This window comes from Balaenoptera physalus (assembly GCF_965194825.1).
Source record: "Balaenoptera physalus genome assembly, chromosome: 6".
In the NCBI taxonomy this organism is placed as follows: domain Eukaryota; kingdom Metazoa; phylum Chordata; class Mammalia; order Artiodactyla; family Balaenopteridae; genus Balaenoptera; species Balaenoptera physalus.
Genome location: NC_138885.1, coordinates 81,040,644 through 81,062,475, shown reverse-complemented (window position 1 = coordinate 81,062,475; position 21,832 = coordinate 81,040,644). Strand labels below are relative to the sequence as shown.

The 21,832-nt window shown below is 33.8% G+C and overlaps 1 protein-coding gene across 1 annotated transcript in view; it reads left to right on the top strand.

Moving 5' to 3' along the window:
- Window positions 1-21,832, top strand: part of COL5A2 (collagen type V alpha 2 chain) — a 142,575-nt gene that overhangs the window by 52,446 nt on the left and 68,297 nt on the right. The window contains exons 2-3 of the mRNA XM_082466954.1: window positions 13,436-13,660; window positions 18,317-18,330. Of these exons, the coding sequence (XP_082323080.1) occupies window positions 13,436-13,660; window positions 18,317-18,330 (239 nt within the window). The remainder of the gene's footprint in view (window positions 1-13,435; window positions 13,661-18,316; window positions 18,331-21,832) is intronic.

The following is a 21,832-nucleotide window of genomic DNA, read 5'->3' as shown; positions in this document are numbered from 1 at the left end:
GAACACGCAGCTTCCACCAGAAAGACTAACCCACCCCGCCTACAAAATGCCTGAAACAATGCTTGTGTGTGCTCCCTTAGCATCCTGTATTTATTTCTATCAAGATACTTATCATTACATACTTTAATTGCTTGATTATCTGACTGTCTTCCTCATTGGGCTATAGCTATTTGGACTTAGGATGGCATTTTTTGTTTTGTTCAGCTCTAGTACGTGGTAGAGGAAGGGCACATAGTAGGTACTCAATATTTGTTGGCCGGATAAAGACCATATTGCCTCTCCTCATGGCCTTAGCATTCCTTGGAGTGTTTCTGTGGATACTTCTTTGGAGACTCCAGTTCGTACCTTTACTCTGCCAAGATCTTTCAAGGCCCGTACATAGCACACTGGGTTGTATATGTTTCATTTTACTAAGCATGGTCATCTTTGTCATTGCCGTTGTTAGGCCCTTGGTTTGGAATGCATTTTAATTACAATGCTACCTCTATAGGGGAAATTAGATTTGATTTACATTATTTTATCTACATGCTTCACTAAGAAATATAACTTATTCTTCCTGAGTTTTAGGACTTTTTGACATTTTAGTATAACTGCTGAAGAGCTGATTTCCTCTTTCCTCTTAGGATATTCTGCACAATGTGATATATCACTTTTCTTGAAATCCATCCTTGTTTAGCAACATGGAAAGAAATAAAATTTTACAAGGAAGAGAAATACTTCTTTGATTATAAAGTAGTTCCTAAGTACGAACAACATTTTTGAAATAGAAATTATTAATTTGGTGTTAATAATCATAACTGAGGGAAATTTGCCGTAGTCTCTTTCCATCACACAAGATACCGCCATGTAAACAATCCACATATACTGACTATTAGATAATATACATTTTGCTACCTTATTGGCTTTTTTCCTTTACTAATTTTTAAATTATTTCACTCTTAAGATTGACAAACTGAGTGATTGTTGAGCTAAATTAATCCCCAATAATTTAAAGTATAATCTAATTCCCATATAAGAATTATTTTTTAAAATTATGACATTTTTAGAACACTCTAAATGGTGGATTTTGTAATCTGTCATACATGGGCTGGCATAAAGTAGCACAAAGTCATGGCTGAGAGAGGGTTATCACTGCATATTTCATATTCCTGTTGTGGGTAAGCTCTTCATTTACTCCATGGACAGTTTAAGGACTCCAAAACCTGGGAGCCTATAAGAGATGAAAAGCCTCTTATTTTATGAGATGAGATAGAATAATATTGAATATTAAATTCTGCTATACAGGACTTACAGTTTTGTGTGGATATGGAGAATGATTTTGTCTATGCCTTAGAATTCCTATCTCTAAGAGAAATCATTGGTAAATGTAGATAGGCATGAAATAATGCCTCTAAATGTATTCTGTTTGGCAATTAAGATGCTGAGAATGACCTTATTCCCCTATAGTTGAACCTCTGCTACTCTGGAGAGATTTCTATTGGTGGAGACATACTATAAGGGTTTTTTGTTTGTTTATTTGTTTGTTTTTGTATCTAGCCCACCTTGTCATCTCATTATCTTATTTGATAATATGATCCAGTCATGAAAAGTCTGGCTGAGCTCATGATATCAAATACCATGAGCTCATGGTATTTGATATTTAGCCAAAATGTTCCATTAAATAAATCTTAATCACTGCTGTTCCATTAACATCATAAGAATATCAATTCATCCAATTAGTTTCCATTAAATTAGGATGCAAATGGGTCAGGTTTACATTTTTATTAGATCACATTCCCTCTTTTATTAACATAAAACAAAATGTACAATCACATCTATTCCATTATTTACTTTAATTTCTAATCATTATTGCCAGTCACATAGATTGTGATGAACTGATAGTTATTAAACAGGAAAAAACTGAAGTTGTAGATTGGTTCTTGGAGGAAGTTTCTGTTTTCAGAGCTCTTAACAGAAGATTAAATGTTAAAAAAAGGAAAACAATTAACAACTTTTGTAAAGACTAGTTCAGACTTCAGAAAAATGAAAGGAAATGAAGAACTGAATATGATGTAATTTAAGAAGCAGGTGTTTGATGGTTTCCTTTTAAATTATATTTTTTAATGTTGAATTTCATTGACTTTTCCCCAATGGCTTTTTCAGCATCACCTCTTTCGTTTAAATAAAGTAGATAGAATAAAGTATATTGTTTGCTATGAGGAGAATCACATTTATACAATGTACGCTGAGTTTTCTGCGGGAAAATTTCATTTCCTGTGCACTATAAACCAATCTAAAAAAGAACTGAATAACAGTTGGTATGCAGTCATTTACTATCCGTACTCATCAAAATGCCTGAAAGCTTATTTGTGTCATGGAGCTAGTTTTCCCCATCAATATCCTGTGAAGCCTCAGGAAAGCTAGGGGAAATTTCACAGGATATTAGGATGGTAACATTTGGTGGCTACACAGGCACAGCATCAGGAAATGAAATATTGACCATTTAGAGTTGGGAGCTGAATAGAAAGAAAGAATAGAGTTCATATTCTTAGTATGTTTCACTTGCTTCCCTTTGAAAACAAATTCATTAAAAAAAAAAAACCAACACTATCTCTCCCTTTTCATATCTCTACAAATGCTTTACTCTTTTAAATTTTTCTTTAAAGTTAATCCAGACCCCTCTTGCTCTTCATCCTTCATATGGATTGTCAGGTTATTACTCTCACGCATTCAAAATCTACAATTAGAGTGTGAATTGTAAATCTTATGTATTCAAACTTGTCTTTCTTTTAAATACTCTCTAAAGTAGCAGTCCAATTGTCTAACTTAGAACATAGTTATTAGGAGTGTGTGTTTGTTCAGATATTGGCTCTGCTACTCACTAACTTTGTGATCCTGATTGACTCCAAGCCTCTACCAGGGTGGTTTAAGGATTAAATATAAAATGTACATAGGAGTTTAGCATAGCTCTTACAACGCAATATATAGTAGCTGGGTGGCTTAAAAAAAACAGAAATGTATTGTCTCACAGTTCTGGAGGCTACAAGTCCAAAATCAAGGTGTTGGCAGGGCCATGATCTCTCAGAAACCTGTAGAGGGATAATCTTTCCTTGCCTCTTCCTAGGTTCTGGTGGTTGCCTGCAGTCCTTGATTTTCCCTGGTTTGCAGCTGCAGCACTTTAATTTCTGCCTCTATCACATGTGTCTGTGTTTCTCTGTGTGCTCTCTTCTCCTCTCCTTATAAGGATACCAGTCATATTGGATTAAGGACCAACCCTATTCTAGTCCAACCTCACCTTAAGTAATTACATCTTCTAAGGACTTATTTCCAAAAAAGGTCAACATATCTTTTGGGGGGACACAATTCCACCCACAACTGTATCCAATAAATGTTACTTCCTCCATTCTATCCTGAACCTCAAAAGTTATTTTTTAATTTTTCCAATGCCTTATCCCATTCATAGTTAATCAAACTCTACATATTTTCTATCTGGTGTCTTATGGATTTACCCCTCTTCTTTCCCAGAACAACTATTTCTACTAACTACAGTATAACATTTTAAACTAGTGGTCTTTAGTCTCATTTGCTTTGAATTCACCTTAAATTCTGTTGTTAGATTAATATTCCTGAAAGCTACTTATACATCCTCCTATTTATTCACTTATTCATTTACATTCAATAAGCATTTACTGGACATGTTCTATGTGTCAGGCACTGTTCTACATTCACAATACAGAGAAATGAAATGTGTTCACCCTCAAGAAATGTACAGCCTGATAGAGTTTACATGTAAAAAAACAATAGATAGACTGTTGCAGGTCTTTTGCCAGGTGTATGGACAAGATGAGATCAGAGCACAAAGAAGAGAGTGACCAAATTACATGTGGGAAAGGGTTAAGTCGTGAAAACCCCCCTAGAAGAAGAAGTGTCACTCATAGTAAGAATTCACATCACCTCTTTTTTCCGTATATAGAACCGTTCCCTCCTGTTATGACATGTTTGCCCTCCTCTCCATGCCTCTTTTAGGTGGTTCCTGCTCCCATCCCAGGCAGAGTCTTCCTTACCTCCACCATCTCAAATACCTTGCATTTTTCCAGACCTACTTTAGACCCCACTTCTGTTCACCCCTCCTCAGATAATTTCAGCTCATCATGATCTCAGCTGTTTAGATTTCTTATCCATAATTCCTTGAACCTAGTGTCTTACATAAACAATGTGCTTCCTTGACTAATTGTGGTCATTGGAGAAATAACTGGATAGAAGATAATTTATATTTAGATAGTCTTTAGTAAATATTTGTTAAAAGCATGATTTTATAAACTTCCTTCTTATTTTTTCAACTAAAAGCTCTTCTGGAGTAGCTTATGTGTCTTTTACTTTTGTATCTCTCTGACATGGGATATGGTCACAGACTCTTGATAAATGCTTATGTAATCTATGAAAGTGGATGTGGATAGATTTGCTGAGTATAAAATAAGTGAACTTCTAGCACAGATATTTGATACCTTTTTTTCTCACTGTTTTCTAAATTATAAACTGGCACCCATGGTTGAAACTCATTGTCTTTCAAGCTAAATGTTACACAATACAACAATTTTTGACTTCCTAAAATTTCAAGGCAGCATAATCCAGAATTCTGTATCGAAATTGGAGGAATGGTATTTTAATTTGGCTTTGCTGAATTTCCAAATGGCTGTAGAATTGGACCTGGAAAAATGCATTTATAGTTCATCAGAGTGTTGCCAGACTTAGTCATCGGTGGCAACTGCTGCCTCCCGTGTTGCTATGTGCCGCTGTCCCGGGTTTCTGCGCTGCCAGGCAGCTCCACGCACCGAAGAGCCACATCCCTGCTCCCCTCTAAGACACCCACCTATGTAGGCATCAGGAGGTTTAGAAACAAGAGTGCTGTTGTTTTACCCTCAGACAAGAGAATAGATGCCAAAGCGATGAAAACAGGAAGTAATGAGTGAGAGGAAGTGCCTGTGCTCCTTCAGATCCATCCCAGCCGGTTGGTAGAAAGAAGGAGTTCGTTGCTTGTTACCAGCAATGAGCCAGGAGTGATAATATTATACAGCCTGGAAGTGAATTTTTGGAAGAAATCATTTTGGATATTAGTTTTAGCACTTAAAAAAAAAAACTAAAAAATTGTTAAAGAAAGGAAAGAAAGACATTACAGAACCCTTTTGACTTCTCTGACCTAGATAGCCTCGGTGAAGTGCCCCTCTTAAATATTCCCACAACAATTTGGGTTTGCCTCTAGTTTTATACTTAAAGAACTGTGTCCTTCTAGTCTATTGCTGGAATGGTTCCCTAACTGGTCTGTGAGCTTCTTGAGGATGGGGAGGAATCCGTAACTTGACCTCTGTATTCACAGTGCTTGGCAAAGTAACAGATGGATAGTAAATATTTGTTAAATAAATAAACTATATTATCAAAATGCATACATTATGTTACTTTGATGTTTGTTTCAAGAGTAAGCGCATTTACTTTATAATTTGAAACTATTCTTAATGCCGAAGCTATTGGAAGACTAAAACATCCAAGGAAGCCTGAAAAACGCACAGCGGAGCAGCTGCACCGTGGGGGCTGCTGGGATGGTGTGAATTGTGGCTTTCCGCTCTCTCACTGCTATGCATTCAGAGTATCTTAGGGTTCGAAGTCCATTTTCTTACCAAAGAGGACATTGAAGGACAGTCAGTATGTGACCAATCTACTCTTCAATTAATGCCTTTTGGAATTCTGCATTCCTTTCACTCCTAGCTTATTTGCAGCCTGCTTTTATAAACATAACTTTTTTTTTTTTCCCCCAAATGATTGAAGATTGTTTTTGTTTGGGATTCTAGAAAGCCCTCAGGTTGATGTTCCTGAGAATTAGCTTTAGTTAATTAAAATAAATAGCATTAGGCAAAGACCTCTCAAAACACAGAGGAAGATTTCCAGGATAAGAACCAATAATTCAAAAGGGGCTGGGACTCATGTAGGTTAATGAGAAAATAGAATTAATTTTATAAAAATTTCAATGTGTATGCAAATTTTCCAAAATGAATTCTTGAAATATACATTTGTACAAATTTGTTTTTTCTCCTACAAGAAAGTTGCATTACCTTTTGCAACTTCTGTATATTTTGATTGTTTTTTGGCAAGGAAGCTGGACTCCAACTGTCTCATTCCACGACCTAAACTATGTTCTTGTACTAGACAAGTATTCACTAAAACTTTCTGGATAAATAAATACTGGTTAAATGGATTAAATAATGCCTCCATTCCTTTTTCCAGATTGACTAATTTATTTGGATTTACTTTCAGCAGCAATTTAAGGCAACTTTATTTGTCATATCCTAGTATATTTCATCCCATCCAAAAGTGAAGGCTCATATTTCATCTTTTCCTATACATTAATGAGTAGAGAAACTGAGGCACATATCCTTTACTAAAGTAAACAACCTAGTTAATGTCTTTTTATTCAACCTAAATCTTACCCTCTACAGCTTAGCAGATGTTCTACATTCTTCTCCTCTGATCTCAATACCAGATAACCCAATGTGTTATCACAAAAAAAGTGTTCCATAGCTATTTGGGATTGAACAAATAATGAAAAGTCTTTTGAAAACTCTAAATCTTCTTTCTTAAAACATGTTTTAAGAAAGAAATGTTTTAAGAAAATAATGTGTGTTCCTTTCCTTTATTTTCTTTTCCTCTACATAGGGGTGTTTTAATTTGGTCTCCATTCATTTACTTATTAAGGTTAATAACTTCTCAGAAGCACTGAGAAGTTATTACCCTTAATAACTTTACAGTTATTGTAAATAACTGTATTTATAGTTATTTACTTTAAATACAGGTCAAAATCTTGGCTTTTGGCTTTAAATACAGGTCAAAATCTTGGATTCCATTTTTTGTATTTTTCTTGTCCAAACATAGGATAATGAAATATCCCTAGTTTAGTTCTGTAAATATTCTCTTATAATATAACAATAACTCTTTTTAGTTATATAATAACTCTATAATTATAAAACAACTCCACCATCTAAAGCTGCTAACACAAACAACTAATATTCAATTCAATTAACAAATTAATTCAACAAATATTTAATGAGCATCTACTATGATCCTGACTACTATTCTAGAATATCAGGATATATCAGTGGACAAGCCAGAATAAATTGTATCTGTCCTTATAAAGCTATAAATCTATCATGAGGAGACACAAAATAGACAAAAATGCAATAATATAGTAGGTTCAAAAGTGCTAAATACCACATTAAAAGAAAAAAAAGCAGGAATTGGTAGATGGAGGGTGACATGGGTGTGTGTGGTAATTTTCAATTTTTTATAAGGCGGTCAGAGTAAGCTTCATGGAGAAGGTGACATTTGAGCTAAGACTTGAAGGAGATGAAGGAAATCTGAAATGTGGGTACTATATGTTGCTCAGAATTTGTTACTTAATTTATCTCCAGACTACATAAAAATCATGATACTACCCATTTGAAGAGAGAAATAGCTAGGCAGATTTTTGGTTCTCTTCTTTATTTCAAGCAATGTCTTTGCTGGAGAGAGATTAAGCAGACAGACTTCATTCAAAAAAAAAAAAAACAAAAAACAGTTTGAAACTTTTCATGCATTTAGGCAGGCAATTCATACATTTGGCATAGCACAAATTGTACTTAATTATTCATTTAGGATTAATATTTGAGAATAGAACTAGGGTTTGCTATAGATATTACTACTAAAATTTCTAGTGTTTCCAATATAAGGCAGGCTCAATTCTCTGTGTGGTGTTTTTACAACTAGTCAATAGTTTGAGCCTTCGGTTGGAGAAAAAAAAAAAAAAATCTATGTCAAATGCATTAACAGACTGAAAGTTGGTTTTCCAGACAAAACTGTAGATGAGCTTTGCATGTGCACTGTGTGTAATTTTAGTTTCACATTTTGGCCACAATCATTTAGATTTCCCAATGATACATGGAAAGAAACTTAAGTAATACCTAATATAAAAGATTTTCCTTTTTATTTTTTCCATTTTAAGTAAAGGAAAAACAGCAGTTTTACTAGTTAACTGGAAAGCCTTTGCATGTGAGATTGAGAAACATTTCATGACTGTATTGAAGAAACTAACTACCTTTGTACAGTTTGTCTAATCTCATTATTTGTATGTTTCACTGAAATACTATGTATACATTGTCTTCTTTTTACTTTCTCAGATTTCAAGATAAGTTTTCAAAATTAATTGTTATTATATTGCTTTAGAATATTAAATATGATTGTCCTAGTGGAACAGAAATTTAACTCAGCTCAAATAATCATCAAATGGCTACTTTTGTTCAACTGGTACAAAAAAATAGAGAAGGGCACAAAAAAAGTAATAGTTTGAGTAACCATCCTAAAAAGGGATTTAAATTCAGAGGGCTCATTGGAAAGTGAAAGCCTGTAAGTGGATTGAAGAAACAAAAGATGCAAAACTTCACTGGCCTGCTCCATACTCACCCACCCACTCTCTCACAGACCTTGAGGCTGCAGTGGAAAAATATTGTCAAAGTATGTAACAGATCCCCCTCAGCTGTCCCTGGTGGCTTCATATGTATCTTATTTTTTAAATGTTGGGGATCAGATAAGGAAAAAGAAATGATCAATGTGGAATTGTTGGCACTGAGTCAGAAGGGTCTAAAGGAAGAGCTGAATACTCTTCTTCGTCTCTCCGTTGTGTTGATAAACAGTGCCTGAGCGCAGAAGGAAGGGAGGGATTGCCTTGGAACATTCTCTGGAACTGAGTCCAGCAGCTGGGGCTATGCTGTGCATCGGTAAAGGCAGCATCTGTGCTCTGGTCCAGAGGGACCAGTGGAGCTGCTCTGCTGCTGCTTCTCTTGTCCCATAAAGCATTCTCTGCCCACTTCATGAGGACACCAGCTGACTGTGCCATGATTCTAACCCTTCAAAAACTTTTACAATTAGAGAAACTTTAAATTATGTTAACCCAGACCTTCGTAACCAGCAAAGGGACCTAGACCAACTGGGCCAGGAAGGCTGAAGGGCTGCTATAGCTTTTTGAAAATTTTTTCAAAATGTGAGCGGCTGTGACGGACACAGTTTTCTTCCTTTCTGGCCACACAGAAGTCTAGATGTCAGGGGCATACTTAACAAGAACAACCAAGTGACCCATTTCCCTATCATTCAAAATAGGGGTCCTCAGTGCACATCCTCTTTGGGAAGTTTAGGGAAGGAGGAAAGAGAGCTTCCTGTGCTATCTGTTTAATAAGCACGTCAATGAACTAGTCCTTCCTGCCTTCATTCACTCACTCATTCATCCACACAGCAAATATGTTTATCAAAGACTGATTTTATGACATTGGTTGTGAAGGTTACTGAGATGAACACGTCTGGCTCCCAAGGAGCTCACAGTCCAGTGAGAGAAAATGGTCTCAACAAACACTTGTTTGAATAAGAGATTTAAAATTTCTGAGATGTGCGAGCACATTATTTCTACAAGGAAGATCTTTAGTTAATGTCTACAGAATGTCCAGCATGGGCTTAGGTGCATTTATTTCATATATTTTTCAAAATTTTTAGGTAGACCCCAATAATTTAATATTAAAAATAGAATCACATCTCTCCTGGACAGTCAAAGGTTTCAATAAGGCCATTTCTATACAGACTTTTTTGCACAAGTACAGTTATATAAAGGAATGTAGCCCTAGGGTGTGGGCCATAGTTGTCAAGCAGCAGCAGTTCTGATGTCTGAGTTTCTAATTGTCTATTATAATAAGATGGTGGATTTGTTCTGCCATCTAGTGATTAAGAACTGAATTCTTACAACTAAATTTAAAAGCACCTAATCTTTGTGAGAAGACAAATATCTGAGGATATATGAGAAACACAGGACAATTGAGTTACTCTCAAACGAAACATGGTCAGATAAAATACATCTCTTCTCTCTAAGAGATCAGTGCCAAGATGTTTGTGGTAATGACTTTGCAATGGATTGGTTTAATTTGTTGGAACATTTGATAAGGGTGAAAGAATCATGTGGCTTGGAAGATAAAATTTTTGGAAGTTACAACACCATGGAAGATTACAAAATAATGGCAATACAATAAGATATCTATCGGTCTTCCTCAATTTTAGGAAAATTAAAGAAACACGTAGAAAAAATACAAGTGTCAAAGTATTTTGGTTTTGGAATTCTTTTTCAGATTTTATAAGAAATAATTTTTAAACTTCTGGACCTTCAATTAAGGTTAATGTCAGCTTGCATTATTTTATGATTTCTATAGAGGAATCAGGAGGGCGGTATTGACCCTCTCAGAACGTCATATGAGAATTCTTACTTAGTTATTTTTTAATAATATTGTCATTCATAAAATAATTATGTCATGGCTACTTTACTGTAAATTGGCTGCAATTTTGCTTCCTATTTTACTTTTCTTTTTCATTTAAATAAATATCTATGTAGAAAACAGAAGGGACAACCTAATCATAAGGTACACAACTACCACGTACAAACTTGAGAACTGCAAGACACCCTGTATTTTCTACCCAGTGTTTCTTTGTACATGTCTTTCATTCAGACATGAAGAATCAGAGTTCACGAAGTTTTTGTGCCCTCTGTGATGTGCATGGATTCTGTGCCGGGGAAGAGAGGGCAGGTTTTAGCAGCGAATGTGGTTTTTCATCTCCTTGCCATTTAAAAGCATTCCAACTAACTTTCCACATCATATTAAATTTAATTATAAATTCTCAGGGGGAAAAGGACCAGTGATGACTCAGAGTATAAAACTAACTTTTAACATTGTCATTTAAAGCAAGTAATATAGCGCCCCTTGGATTGAGGTCATGCTGTCTTAAACTTTCAGGAAGAAACTGACCTTCTGTGAGTTAACACAGACTGAGAGAATGTGTCTTTTTATTCCAACCTTGAAGGAGCCACAGAGAACAGTATAACTCACCCCTGAAGAGTCTCTCACATATTTTAATGATGTTTAATCAACAACATCATTGTATGTCATCTCATTTTTTGTTTTTCACATTCACTACTTCCCCATATATAATTATTTCATCAGTGAAATTGAGACTTCACAATGATAGTATATATTTTTGAGAACAGAATACATATACTTCCAGTATTTTGCACATGCAGTCCTAGGCACATATCCACTTAACCCTCCGTAGATACATGTGAACACTTTTGCCTCCCAGGGTGTGGGAAGGGAGAAGCAAGCTAACTGAACTTGTGGTGTATCTCATTTTCAGTCAATGGTATTTAGTGCTTGTGATTGGATATTTCTTTCTCAATCAACAAATTTAATGAACAAAGTTATTCTTTTTTTACTTAATGGAGTAGTTCGATGGACTATGGGTGTAAGTCCATTTCTATATAGGTTGTGTTTTGTGAAAATAGTCACCATGGAACTACATTGTTTCAAAGTGATTTTTCTTCTAAAAGTAACACTGCTTATTTGATGTGCAAATTTCTTATTTTTTTCAAAATAGTTCTGCAGAAAAGCATATTAAAACAGGATACTTATTTTCTCCTTAGTTTAAAATGCCTATAGTAACACTGGATAGACAGAGCCAATATTCTTTTATTGAGTAGCTATACATTATGTGATAAACATCTTTTGATGAAAATGAAACAGATTAGAAACTTCGTGCTCTTCTTGTGAATAACACAGAAGCCAGGATGTGGTGTCATGCTCTGAAAACAATTTTCCATTTGCCAAATATGTGATGAAAGACTATGTGAGGCAAAGTATTCCATAGAGCAGTGAGAAGAATGTTATCCAAGAAAAACTTTCTGAAGTTAGGAAGATGGATATTTGGACTAATGTGTTTGAACTGAAATCATTTTCATCCGTAGTTCTGTGTTAGCATTTGACTATATTGTGATAAATATATAAATATAACTAAATATATTTCAAAAACTAATTGTAAATGCATTTTAAAATTTTTAGTTTTATTTTTGTAAAGTGTAAAGTTTGTGCTGGTGCAGTTAAATTAGTGAACCATAATTTAGATTCATTCATTCATTCATATCCATCCATTGAACAAGTATTTGTTGAATGTCGGCTCTATGCAAGGTATGACATCAAGGTTTAGAAATACCATGACGAACAAGACACACTAGTTCTTACCTTCATAAAATTTACTGTCTAGTGGTGGAAATAAGAAAATAAACAAGGAAAAAAAAAAGAATACTAATTGTGATAAATCTTATGAAGGCAGTGATTTTTGCCTAGCCATTCCATTTTAGTAAATATTTAATTACCTTGCATATAATACAAAACGAATGAATCACTGGATGGATGGGTGAATGGGTTCTTTAAAGAGTTCTGTGAGGCATTTCAATTCGGTAAAGGAAGTCTACTTTTATAGGGTAGTCAGAGAAGAATTGTGGGGGGCAGGTGACAATTAAGCAAACTGTAATAGTGAGCTATCAGAGTCTGAGTTGAGGGATGGAAAGGTAGTGCTAGGCAAAGGGGTCAAGTTGTACAAGGACTGGGAGGGAGGGCCTTTGGGCTTGAAAAAGGAGCTTTGAATTTAAGTAGTTGGAAAGCTCCTGAAGGAATTAAGCAAGGATTATATGATCCACATTATGTTTTAAAATACTATAGTTTTGTTTCTTAAGAATCACAAAGTTAAAGATGTAATATATGTGTTTATTTTATAGTAAATGTATAAGAGAACTACTATGTGTATAACTGTGTGTATATATTTTCCAAATCTGCATTAAATTTTTATCTAAATGTAAGAAAAGTATTTGGCAGATATTAGGTTATAGCTTACCATATTGTTTTGGTTGTGACTTTCCTTAATTAATTTTGATGCAAAGATAATGAATGCATTACCTGTGTAAGCTTTGCATTTCCACTACAGTTTAGGAAACAACTTTAGTTTCAGATGTTTAGTGGAAATCTACTCCATGAAATGGGTCACCATTATTCTTTTTTACCTTAATGTTTAAAATGAATTTAAGTTTTTCTTCATGGTACGAGAATATATATTGTCTTCTGTTGTTGTGGGATTTACTAATGGAAAATTTCTGGTCAGTTTAAAGTCACATAGGGTTCACCAAACGCTGAAATTATGTATTCTCTTTGGAACTATTCTTTTCCTGCTTTTCAATGGTTTATTTTTATCCTTCTGACATGATCTTACCACGTTTGGTTATTTGTATCTTCAAAAATGATCTTGGGAAGCCTCTCTGACTTAGTATACTTAACTTTGGATCACTTTTTCCCCCCCTATCATGCTGGAATATAAGTATCATAATAATTCAATTGTGAATTACATGCTTTGTCTTTAAATACTAATGAAGTAAGTTCATCTGTGTTTTGCCTCCTTAGGAGGTTACCGCTTAGCCCAGAGTTTTTTAGAACCCACAAGATGACTCACCTTCTTAAATATTTCCCAGATTCCAAAATTTCAGAAGATTACTAACCTCCTTTTTTTCTTCTTATTTTAGAAGGATATGGTGAAGAAATAGCCTGCACTCAGAATGGTCAGATGTACTTAAACAGGGACATTTGGAAACCTGCCCCTTGCCAGATCTGTGTCTGTGACAATGGCGCCATTCTTTGTGACAAGATACAGTGCCAGGATGTGCTTGAATGTGCCGACCCCATAACTCCTCCTGGGGAGTGCTGTCCTGTCTGTCCACATACAACTGGAAGTAGCAATACCAATTTTGGTAAGAATACTTAGGGCCAACTCAGAATTGGTCCAATGATTCATCTTTATAGTAACAGTGTTTTTTGCTCTCAGAATTCAGCAACCCAAGAAAATAATTAAGCCACTATTCAGTGGTCTTTGGGGTTAATAATTTCTCTCACCCACTTTATCTAACAGTAATGAAAATAAAGTCATTTCTTGTCTTCTTAAAAACCAGGGAATTTTTTGGGCTGCATTTTAAGTGGTTATGTCTAATTTGAGAATTCCTTGTACTACTTAAGATGGTCATTTGTTACCCTATCCATGGTGGGTGCCTCCAAGATATTTGTTGCTTCTCTATGAAGTCCATTAATATCTAAGAGGAGATCTAGAAACACATTTCTCTTCCCTGGTGCCAGCTTTGACCTTGGTAATGGAATAATAATTTCTAATGTAATTTATTGCCACAGCACCCTCTATTACATTGGCTCAGAAATGCAGAATGCTTTTAATGTTGGCTAAGAAGGACAAGAGAATGAAATGGATTTCCTTGAGAAAACAATGATATAAATTATTGGTTTTTAAAACTTCTTTTTTGGAGAAAAGTGTCTGTGTTTAACATAGCCTGTGTATTTGAGTAACATGTTAGAAAAACTTCCATATAAGAGAGACAAGTTCATATTTATGTGTTTTAGTGAACCAGGTAAGATTAATATTAAACTTTTAGGTTATTTGTTTTAGCAGTCATGAATGGAGACTTGCATGCATCCTTGTCTAGACAGTGTCAAGGCTTTATTTCTTCCCCCAAATTTCACTGCAAATAACAACAAATATGATGAAGTATTCAAAAGTATTTTCATGGAAACATTACATAGTAATTTACCAATTATCCTCTTGGGTATCTTTCAACAGTGACAGTTTGCCTGGAATAAATACCCAAACTTAATTTTTAGCCAGGTAATATGGAAGATATAATGGGAAGAATTAAAAACAAGACACCAAAGGGCTACCTGAAGTAGATACAATCTGCATAGAATCCCCAGGAGTAAAGCAAAATTAAACCTGTGGGAATAAGCAAGTAGTATGTTGGGACAATGGTGGCAAATATCAAAAACCAGAGAAAAATACACAACTTCCTACAAATAGGTGGTTTAGGGAAGCCCAATTTATTCCAAGATGAATAATGAAAAAAAAAAGAGATGACAACAGCATTGATACAAAGATACTATAAGGGAAAAGGTAGGACAGTTTAACAAAATTTATGAGATAAAGCACACACCAGTAAATATACTGTCACAGAACAGATAAAAATTCTGACCAACCATTTAACCATAAACTAAATAAAACCTAATGAAGTAATTGAAAGAAAGAACGTCATAAATTAGAAATACAAAAAGAAGGAATAATGAGTAAATAAGTAGAAGGATAACCAAATCATCATAGGGAAATGAAGATGAAATAGGAAGGTGAACAAGGAGAATTGATAAATTCTGCAGAAAATACAATAAGGGATGTAGAAAATAGAAATGAGAAAAGTAAAAATAAAAAATAAAAATAGTGAAAAGGATTTGAAAGAAAATAATATAGAACATATGTAAAGGATAGCCCTAAAGAAGAATCCCAAAGAAAAAATAAATGCAATAGAGCAGAACAAATAATGATATAATCCAAGAAAACTTTTCTGGAGTAAAATTAAACTTTCATTTTGATATTGAAAAAGGAAACCAAGTGGCTAAAAAAATTGACCCAGAAGAGTCAGCATAGAGACATAGCTTAGTAAAGTTATTAAACTTTAAAGAAAAAGAGTCTTTTGGAAAATCAGTGAAAAAGAATGGAAAAATTCTAAAATGAAAAACTATTCAGATTAGTCACAGATTTCTCCATAGTAATAATATTCAATACCCAAAGAGAGTGGAACAATATCTACATGTTTCTCAAGGAAAAAAATATGTGGAACCAAAGTTTAAAGATAAATCCATTCTCTCCTTCAAGTATTAAAGTTATGGAAAAAACAGCAAAACACACAGGAACTCTGGGAATCTTTCCATAAATATCTTAGGGAAACTACTATGGGACAAACCCAAGACAACCAAGAGTTAATTGGGGAAATTGTCAAAGAACTGACGTGAGCATTGATATATATAACTGTAGAAAGAGACTAAAACAAAAATGCAGTTTAGGGTGATGGATGGGAATGTAAATGTTATTGAATCTGACAATATAGAAATAATACAGCTAATAATACATAATGAGAGGAGAAGACAAAAAGGGGTAAAGTAGAGTTGAGTTTGCTAATTCCTCACCTTTAAGAGGCAGAAGTCAAAAAATATCATTCAAAGCTGACAAATCATATAGAAGAAGTATAGTAGCACATTTAACACTACAGAGATAAATACTAGGGCATTTTCTTGTCTTAAATTGCGTGCTGGAAGAAAGTGTGGAGGTCAGAGAAGAAATAGGAAGCACTGTAATTTTTATCACTGCTCATTTTAATGGAGCTAATAGAAACTGTCTAAATAAAGATATGAGTAATATAAAAGAATAATGTTAAATAGTAGAGCCAATATATGAATCTTCTCAAACATCAGAAAAACTAACATACCAAACAATACAAATGTTCTTGAAAACATTATGAAACATTTTTTAAAAATATAATGAAAAATCTACAGCTATATTCTTAAAAAATTGAAAAAGAAAGAATAAAAATATGTGCATTTAGCATCCATCTCAAAAAATTAGAAAAAGAACAACAAAATAAGCTGAAAATAAGCAGAAGAAATTCATAAAGAAAAAATGAGTTGAAAAGTGAGAAAACTGAAATACAGTAGAAATATGTAAATTCAAAAAATAGTACTACAGGAAATCAACAAAATAAATTAACCATAAAATAAGAAATGGTAATGGGAAAATGACCAAATGAAAACAGAGAACATAAAAGAATAATAAAAGGTTTCTTTGCACAAATTTATGCTGATAAATTTGAAAACCTATATGAAATGGATACCTTTCTAGGAAAATATAATTTGCTAAAACTAGCCCTGGTAAAAGGAGAAAAAGTGAGCACACAGATTTCCCTAGAAGAAATAGAAAAATTTGTAAAGCAGATAGACCTACTAAAAGTAGCAGGTGATTTCACAGTTGTGCTAAACCATTACAAAACAGATTATTTTAATGCTGTTTAAGCTCTTCTAGAACATGCAAAGAGAAGGCATACTTCTAATGTCTTGTTATGAAGGAAGTACATCCTTGATAGCCAAATGTGGCAAGGATTGCACAAAAAAGAAAACTATAATCATACAAATTTACTTAATATTTTTAAATTTATAAAAAAAATAAATAAAATATTAAATCTATTAGCACATTAAAAGGATAATTAGCCATGAAAAAGTAGAGATTATTCCTTAAGTAAAAGAATAATTCAATATTAGGAAAGCTATTAATAAAAATAATTAATTAAAAATAATTATCTTAGCAGAGCTATTAAAAAATAATCACATGCTTTTCTCCATAATTGAAGACATTTGGGAAAGACAAATAAATATTCTTGATACAGATACTTAGTAACTTAGTAATAAATGACATTTCATTAACATAATAAAATATTTACATCTCAGCTTAGAAGCTTTATTATATTTAATAATAGAAGCATTACCTTTTTTTTTTTTTAACATCTTTATTGGAGTATAATTGCTTTACAATGGTGTGTTAGTTTCTGCTTTATAACAAAGTGAATCAGTTTTACATATACATATGTTCCCATATCTCTTCCCTCTTGCATATCCCTCCCTCCCACCCTCCCCACCCCACACCTCTAGGTGGTCACAATAGAAGCATTACCTTTAATGCTTAGGGCCAACTCAGAATTGGTCCAATGATTTATCTTTATAGTAACAGTGTTTTGTTACAATTGTGTACTTACAAAACCTGAGGGAATAGAGTAAAAAAATACTACAAAACAATTTAGTAAGATAGTGCAGTATAAAATTAACAAATTAATAGATATACTGTATACAATTACCTCATAGAATAAATAATAGGAATAAAAATATCTTATTTATAATAGCAATATATAGGATAAAGTGGCTAAGGATAAACTTCATACAAAATTTGCAAGACCTATCTGAAGAAAACTTTAAAACACTACTAACTCAAATGATGACTTTAATAAATGTAATGTTTTATTATGTTCTTGGTTAGGAAGACTAATAATAGGAAAATTAATAATAGTGACCTCCTGTGAGAAGTGAAATGTGGGAATTAGAGGAAAGGGGACAAGAAGGAGATTTTTCACTGTATAATTGTATACCTTTATTAATATATTTTGGGTTTGTTTTTTTTAACCATGTGAATGAATAGCCTACTCAAAAAAGTATAAAAAACAAAAACAGAGCATACTGATTGAAGATAATTAGTTATAATTTTAATAGTCAATTTTATAATTTAATGAATTTTAAATACTATATAAAGGATGTTAAGAATAATCACATAACGTCAGAATTTTCCAAAGGGATGTATTATTTTGCCTCCTACGAACATACTGATCCAAAACAACTTTTGAATTATATCTACTGGTGACAGGGAAACCTGTTTAAGTTAAGTTCTGACTCTCTAAAAATAATTATTGAAATAAATATTTAGGAGATTCTCAATAACTATATCTGCGTAAAATAACATATTTATTCTTTTCTTTTTATAGGTAGAGGAAGAAAGGTAAGTTTTACTTTGCATAGTTTCATTTTTGTAAATTTTTAAAATTCTAACGCTATCCGCATAGGACTGTGCTTTGAAGTGTCTGAAAGCCTTTTGTAAAGTATAAAGTACCACACTAATATAAATATATGAGCACAGTTTAACCACTTTGATTATAGATTATAGATGCCTCTGTTTTATTCCCTTTGTTAATTTTTGTTTATAGATGTTTCTTCCAGAAGGTTGTGAATCCCTTAGGGATTGAGACTGTGTCATATTAACCTTTGTATTACTTGCATTTATCACAGCACTTAGTATATACCTTATGTATATTAAATGTCTAATTAAATGTCTAATTAATGTCTAATTAATTAATTAAGGTCTAATTAATATATTAAATGTCTAATGGATGTCTAACAGAAGGAAATAAGGAGGGAAGGAAGGAAGGAAGGAAGAGAAGGGAGGGTATTAGTTCTACTTCAGTGGAATCGTGGTCTCTCGTGCATTGATTGGGAAGTAAAGATTCATTTAAAAGAATTAATTGAACGTTTTGCCAAACACACATCACCTCCCTTTCTCTCCCCTTCTTCACATTCAAGGAGCCTAAAATCTAATCCGAGAGACAAGCCTTACACTCAAGAGGACAATATTGGGGTATAGCCATGACCCTGGTACAGCTGGCTGGTTTAGCCACTTGTCATCTGGACATGGGTAATCCCAGTCAGTGAAGAGAGTTCCATTCCCTTGGAAGTGCTCTCCGTTTCCTGGTTAAGTTGAAAACTATGGAATTTGCTCTGGTCTTATCCAGATGGGCTGGGCACAGGAATCAAGAATGGAAATGATCAGGCATCCCAATTTTCATGGCAGATTTTAGACAGCAAATTTAAATTCTTTGCCTCTGCATGCAGTGGAACTTTGGTAAAGTGATAATCAGATAATGCAATGCAATACCTTCATGGTAAATGAAAGTGATGCTATCTATCAAGGGGAGGTCCTTGTCACCTTTACATTTTTTGGTTCAGAGGGCAACACCATAAATTTGTTGTTGTCTTATTTGACATAAATATCAGTGAAGCTATTTACATTTGAATATATGTTAAAGGAGAAGGACTACAGATTCCAGCTCACATTTAATTTACATCTGAAAGCTATAAAAATATGAAACATAAAGGTTTGAGTATAGGCCTCAAACAAACTAGATAGATGGGTGAATAGGTAGGTAGATAGATAAACAATCTGTGAAATAAAAAAAGAACTAACGGTGAGAACTGCCCTGATGTAATCAATTTGATTTGGTTAGCAATCACCCAATTTGCTGAGGGACAGCTGTCAGGCTATGTCATGTAGTTTACTGCCTTTCCCAAAGGCGGTATGGGACAGCTGGACACACTCATAGCAGATGTTAATTTAGCATGGTTTAGTTATGTGCTACTATCTTCATGACCCTGTTATTTATTATCAAGCGTCATCAGAAATATGAGCAGAGTAATATTATATAAATACATTTTGTGCTTGGTTTATATAAAATTGATTTTTATTTATCATTCATTCATTCATTCATTCATGTTAACCCCCAAATAATTACTGAGCCCTTGTTGAAATCCTGTAGGAGGCAAATAATACAGATGACATGATGCTGGGAAAAATGCTGTGACTGCTTCCATGGTAACAGCATGCCATAAAAGTGGTGAGGCATGTCCACAGAGCATTAAGTGATGAATAACAGATGAGAAGTAAAATAAACTGTAATTCTCATCTGAATCTGAGTACTTGAATTTTATGTTTCCCAGGGGTATGGAAATCAAATTTAGTAAAATTATCATTCCACATAAATTGATTTATTCAAAGCCCATATTAACAAAAGCAACAAATATTTGCATATGTGGCTTATTTCCAAAATAAGAAAGATCATAGAATCATTAGATAAATGTGTTATCAGAACCTGATAAGAGAACATTTAATCCCATATCAAGTATTGTGGAACAATAGGAGGCTCATTTTTCTAATGTTGCCTGAAATAATTTCTCCTCCCTTCTTACTTGTTTTTCTAGACTTGTTCCTAAAAGGAACATTTTCTTCAGTATCATTCTCATAAAGTCCTTTATTTATTGGACACAGATTTGCATACCCTCTCTGAACAATTAAAATTCTCTTAGTATTTCAAAGAAAGCTCTTTCAGCTCTTAAAAGGTTAATTTGTATTACTTTCATGTTAAAAACGGAAAGACCTAGTCTAGAAGTTAGCACGGAGATAAGCCTGTTCTGCTTTGCCTCCCATATGTGTTGACCCCCTGTTCCTCTAGTCTTCTTGTAGGTGTGCTTCAGTCTACCTTGAAGCACCCTCCTGCCTCTGTAGAGCCATTTCCAATACTTCTTTTTTTTTTTTTTAAACATCTTTATTGGAGTATAATTGCTTTACAATGGTGTGTTAGTTTCTGCTTTATAACAAAGTGAATCAGCTATACATATACATACATCCCCATATCTCCTCCCTCTTGCGTCTCCCTCCCACCCTCCCTATCCCACCCCTCTAAGTGGTCACAAAGCACCGAGCTGATCTCCCTGTGCTATTCGGCTGCTTCCCACTAGCTATCTATTTTACATTTGGTAGTGTATATATGTCCATGCCACTCTCTCACTTCATCCCAGCTTACCCTTTCCCCTCCCAGTGTCCTCAAGTCCATTCTCTATGTCTGCATCTTTATTCCTGTCCTGCCCCTAGGTTCTTCATAACCATTTTTTTTTTTTTTTAGATTCCATATATATGTATTAGCATACAGTACTTGTTTTTCTCTTTCTGACTTCACTCTGTATGACAGACTCTAGGTCCATCCACCTCATTAGAAATAACTCAATTTCGTTTCTTTTTATGGCTGAGTAATATTCCATTGTATATATGTGCCACATCTTCTTTATCCATTTATCTGTTGATGGACACTTAGGTTGCTTCCATGTCCTGGCTATTGTAAATAGAGCTGCAATGCATTTGCAATACTTCTGAATTCTCAGTTTATTCCTGACTTCATGAGTATTAGCTGTCTCAGCATTAGAATCAGCAAGTATGATCAGGGTACTGTTCTTTCATTGAGTCCGCCATTAAGACTGTCAAGATTGTAAAATAATGTTTTAAATGAAGACAAAATCTAAGAGTAAAATACTGAGGCATTGATTAGGTAAACCAAGCTCAGGTACATGATGGAAAACTAAGATTACCAGAATGTTAACAGTGATTATCTCCTGGGCATGAGTATGATATTTAGTTTATCTCTCTGTTTCCTCTATTTAACAATTCCCTACTATGAACTCATGTTCTTTATATAATCAGATATAAGAACAGTATATGTAAAAGGAGAAATTTAATAAAAGAGAATTCATTATCGTTGCATTTTCTATAGTTTGGATGTAATCCTCAATGCATTCATTCTCTGTAATTGCCTAGGAAAAAACATTTTTCATAGTGTATTAATGAAAATTAATATATTAATTAATTTATTGAAAACGTCTGTGTGTCCAGCTGAGAATAT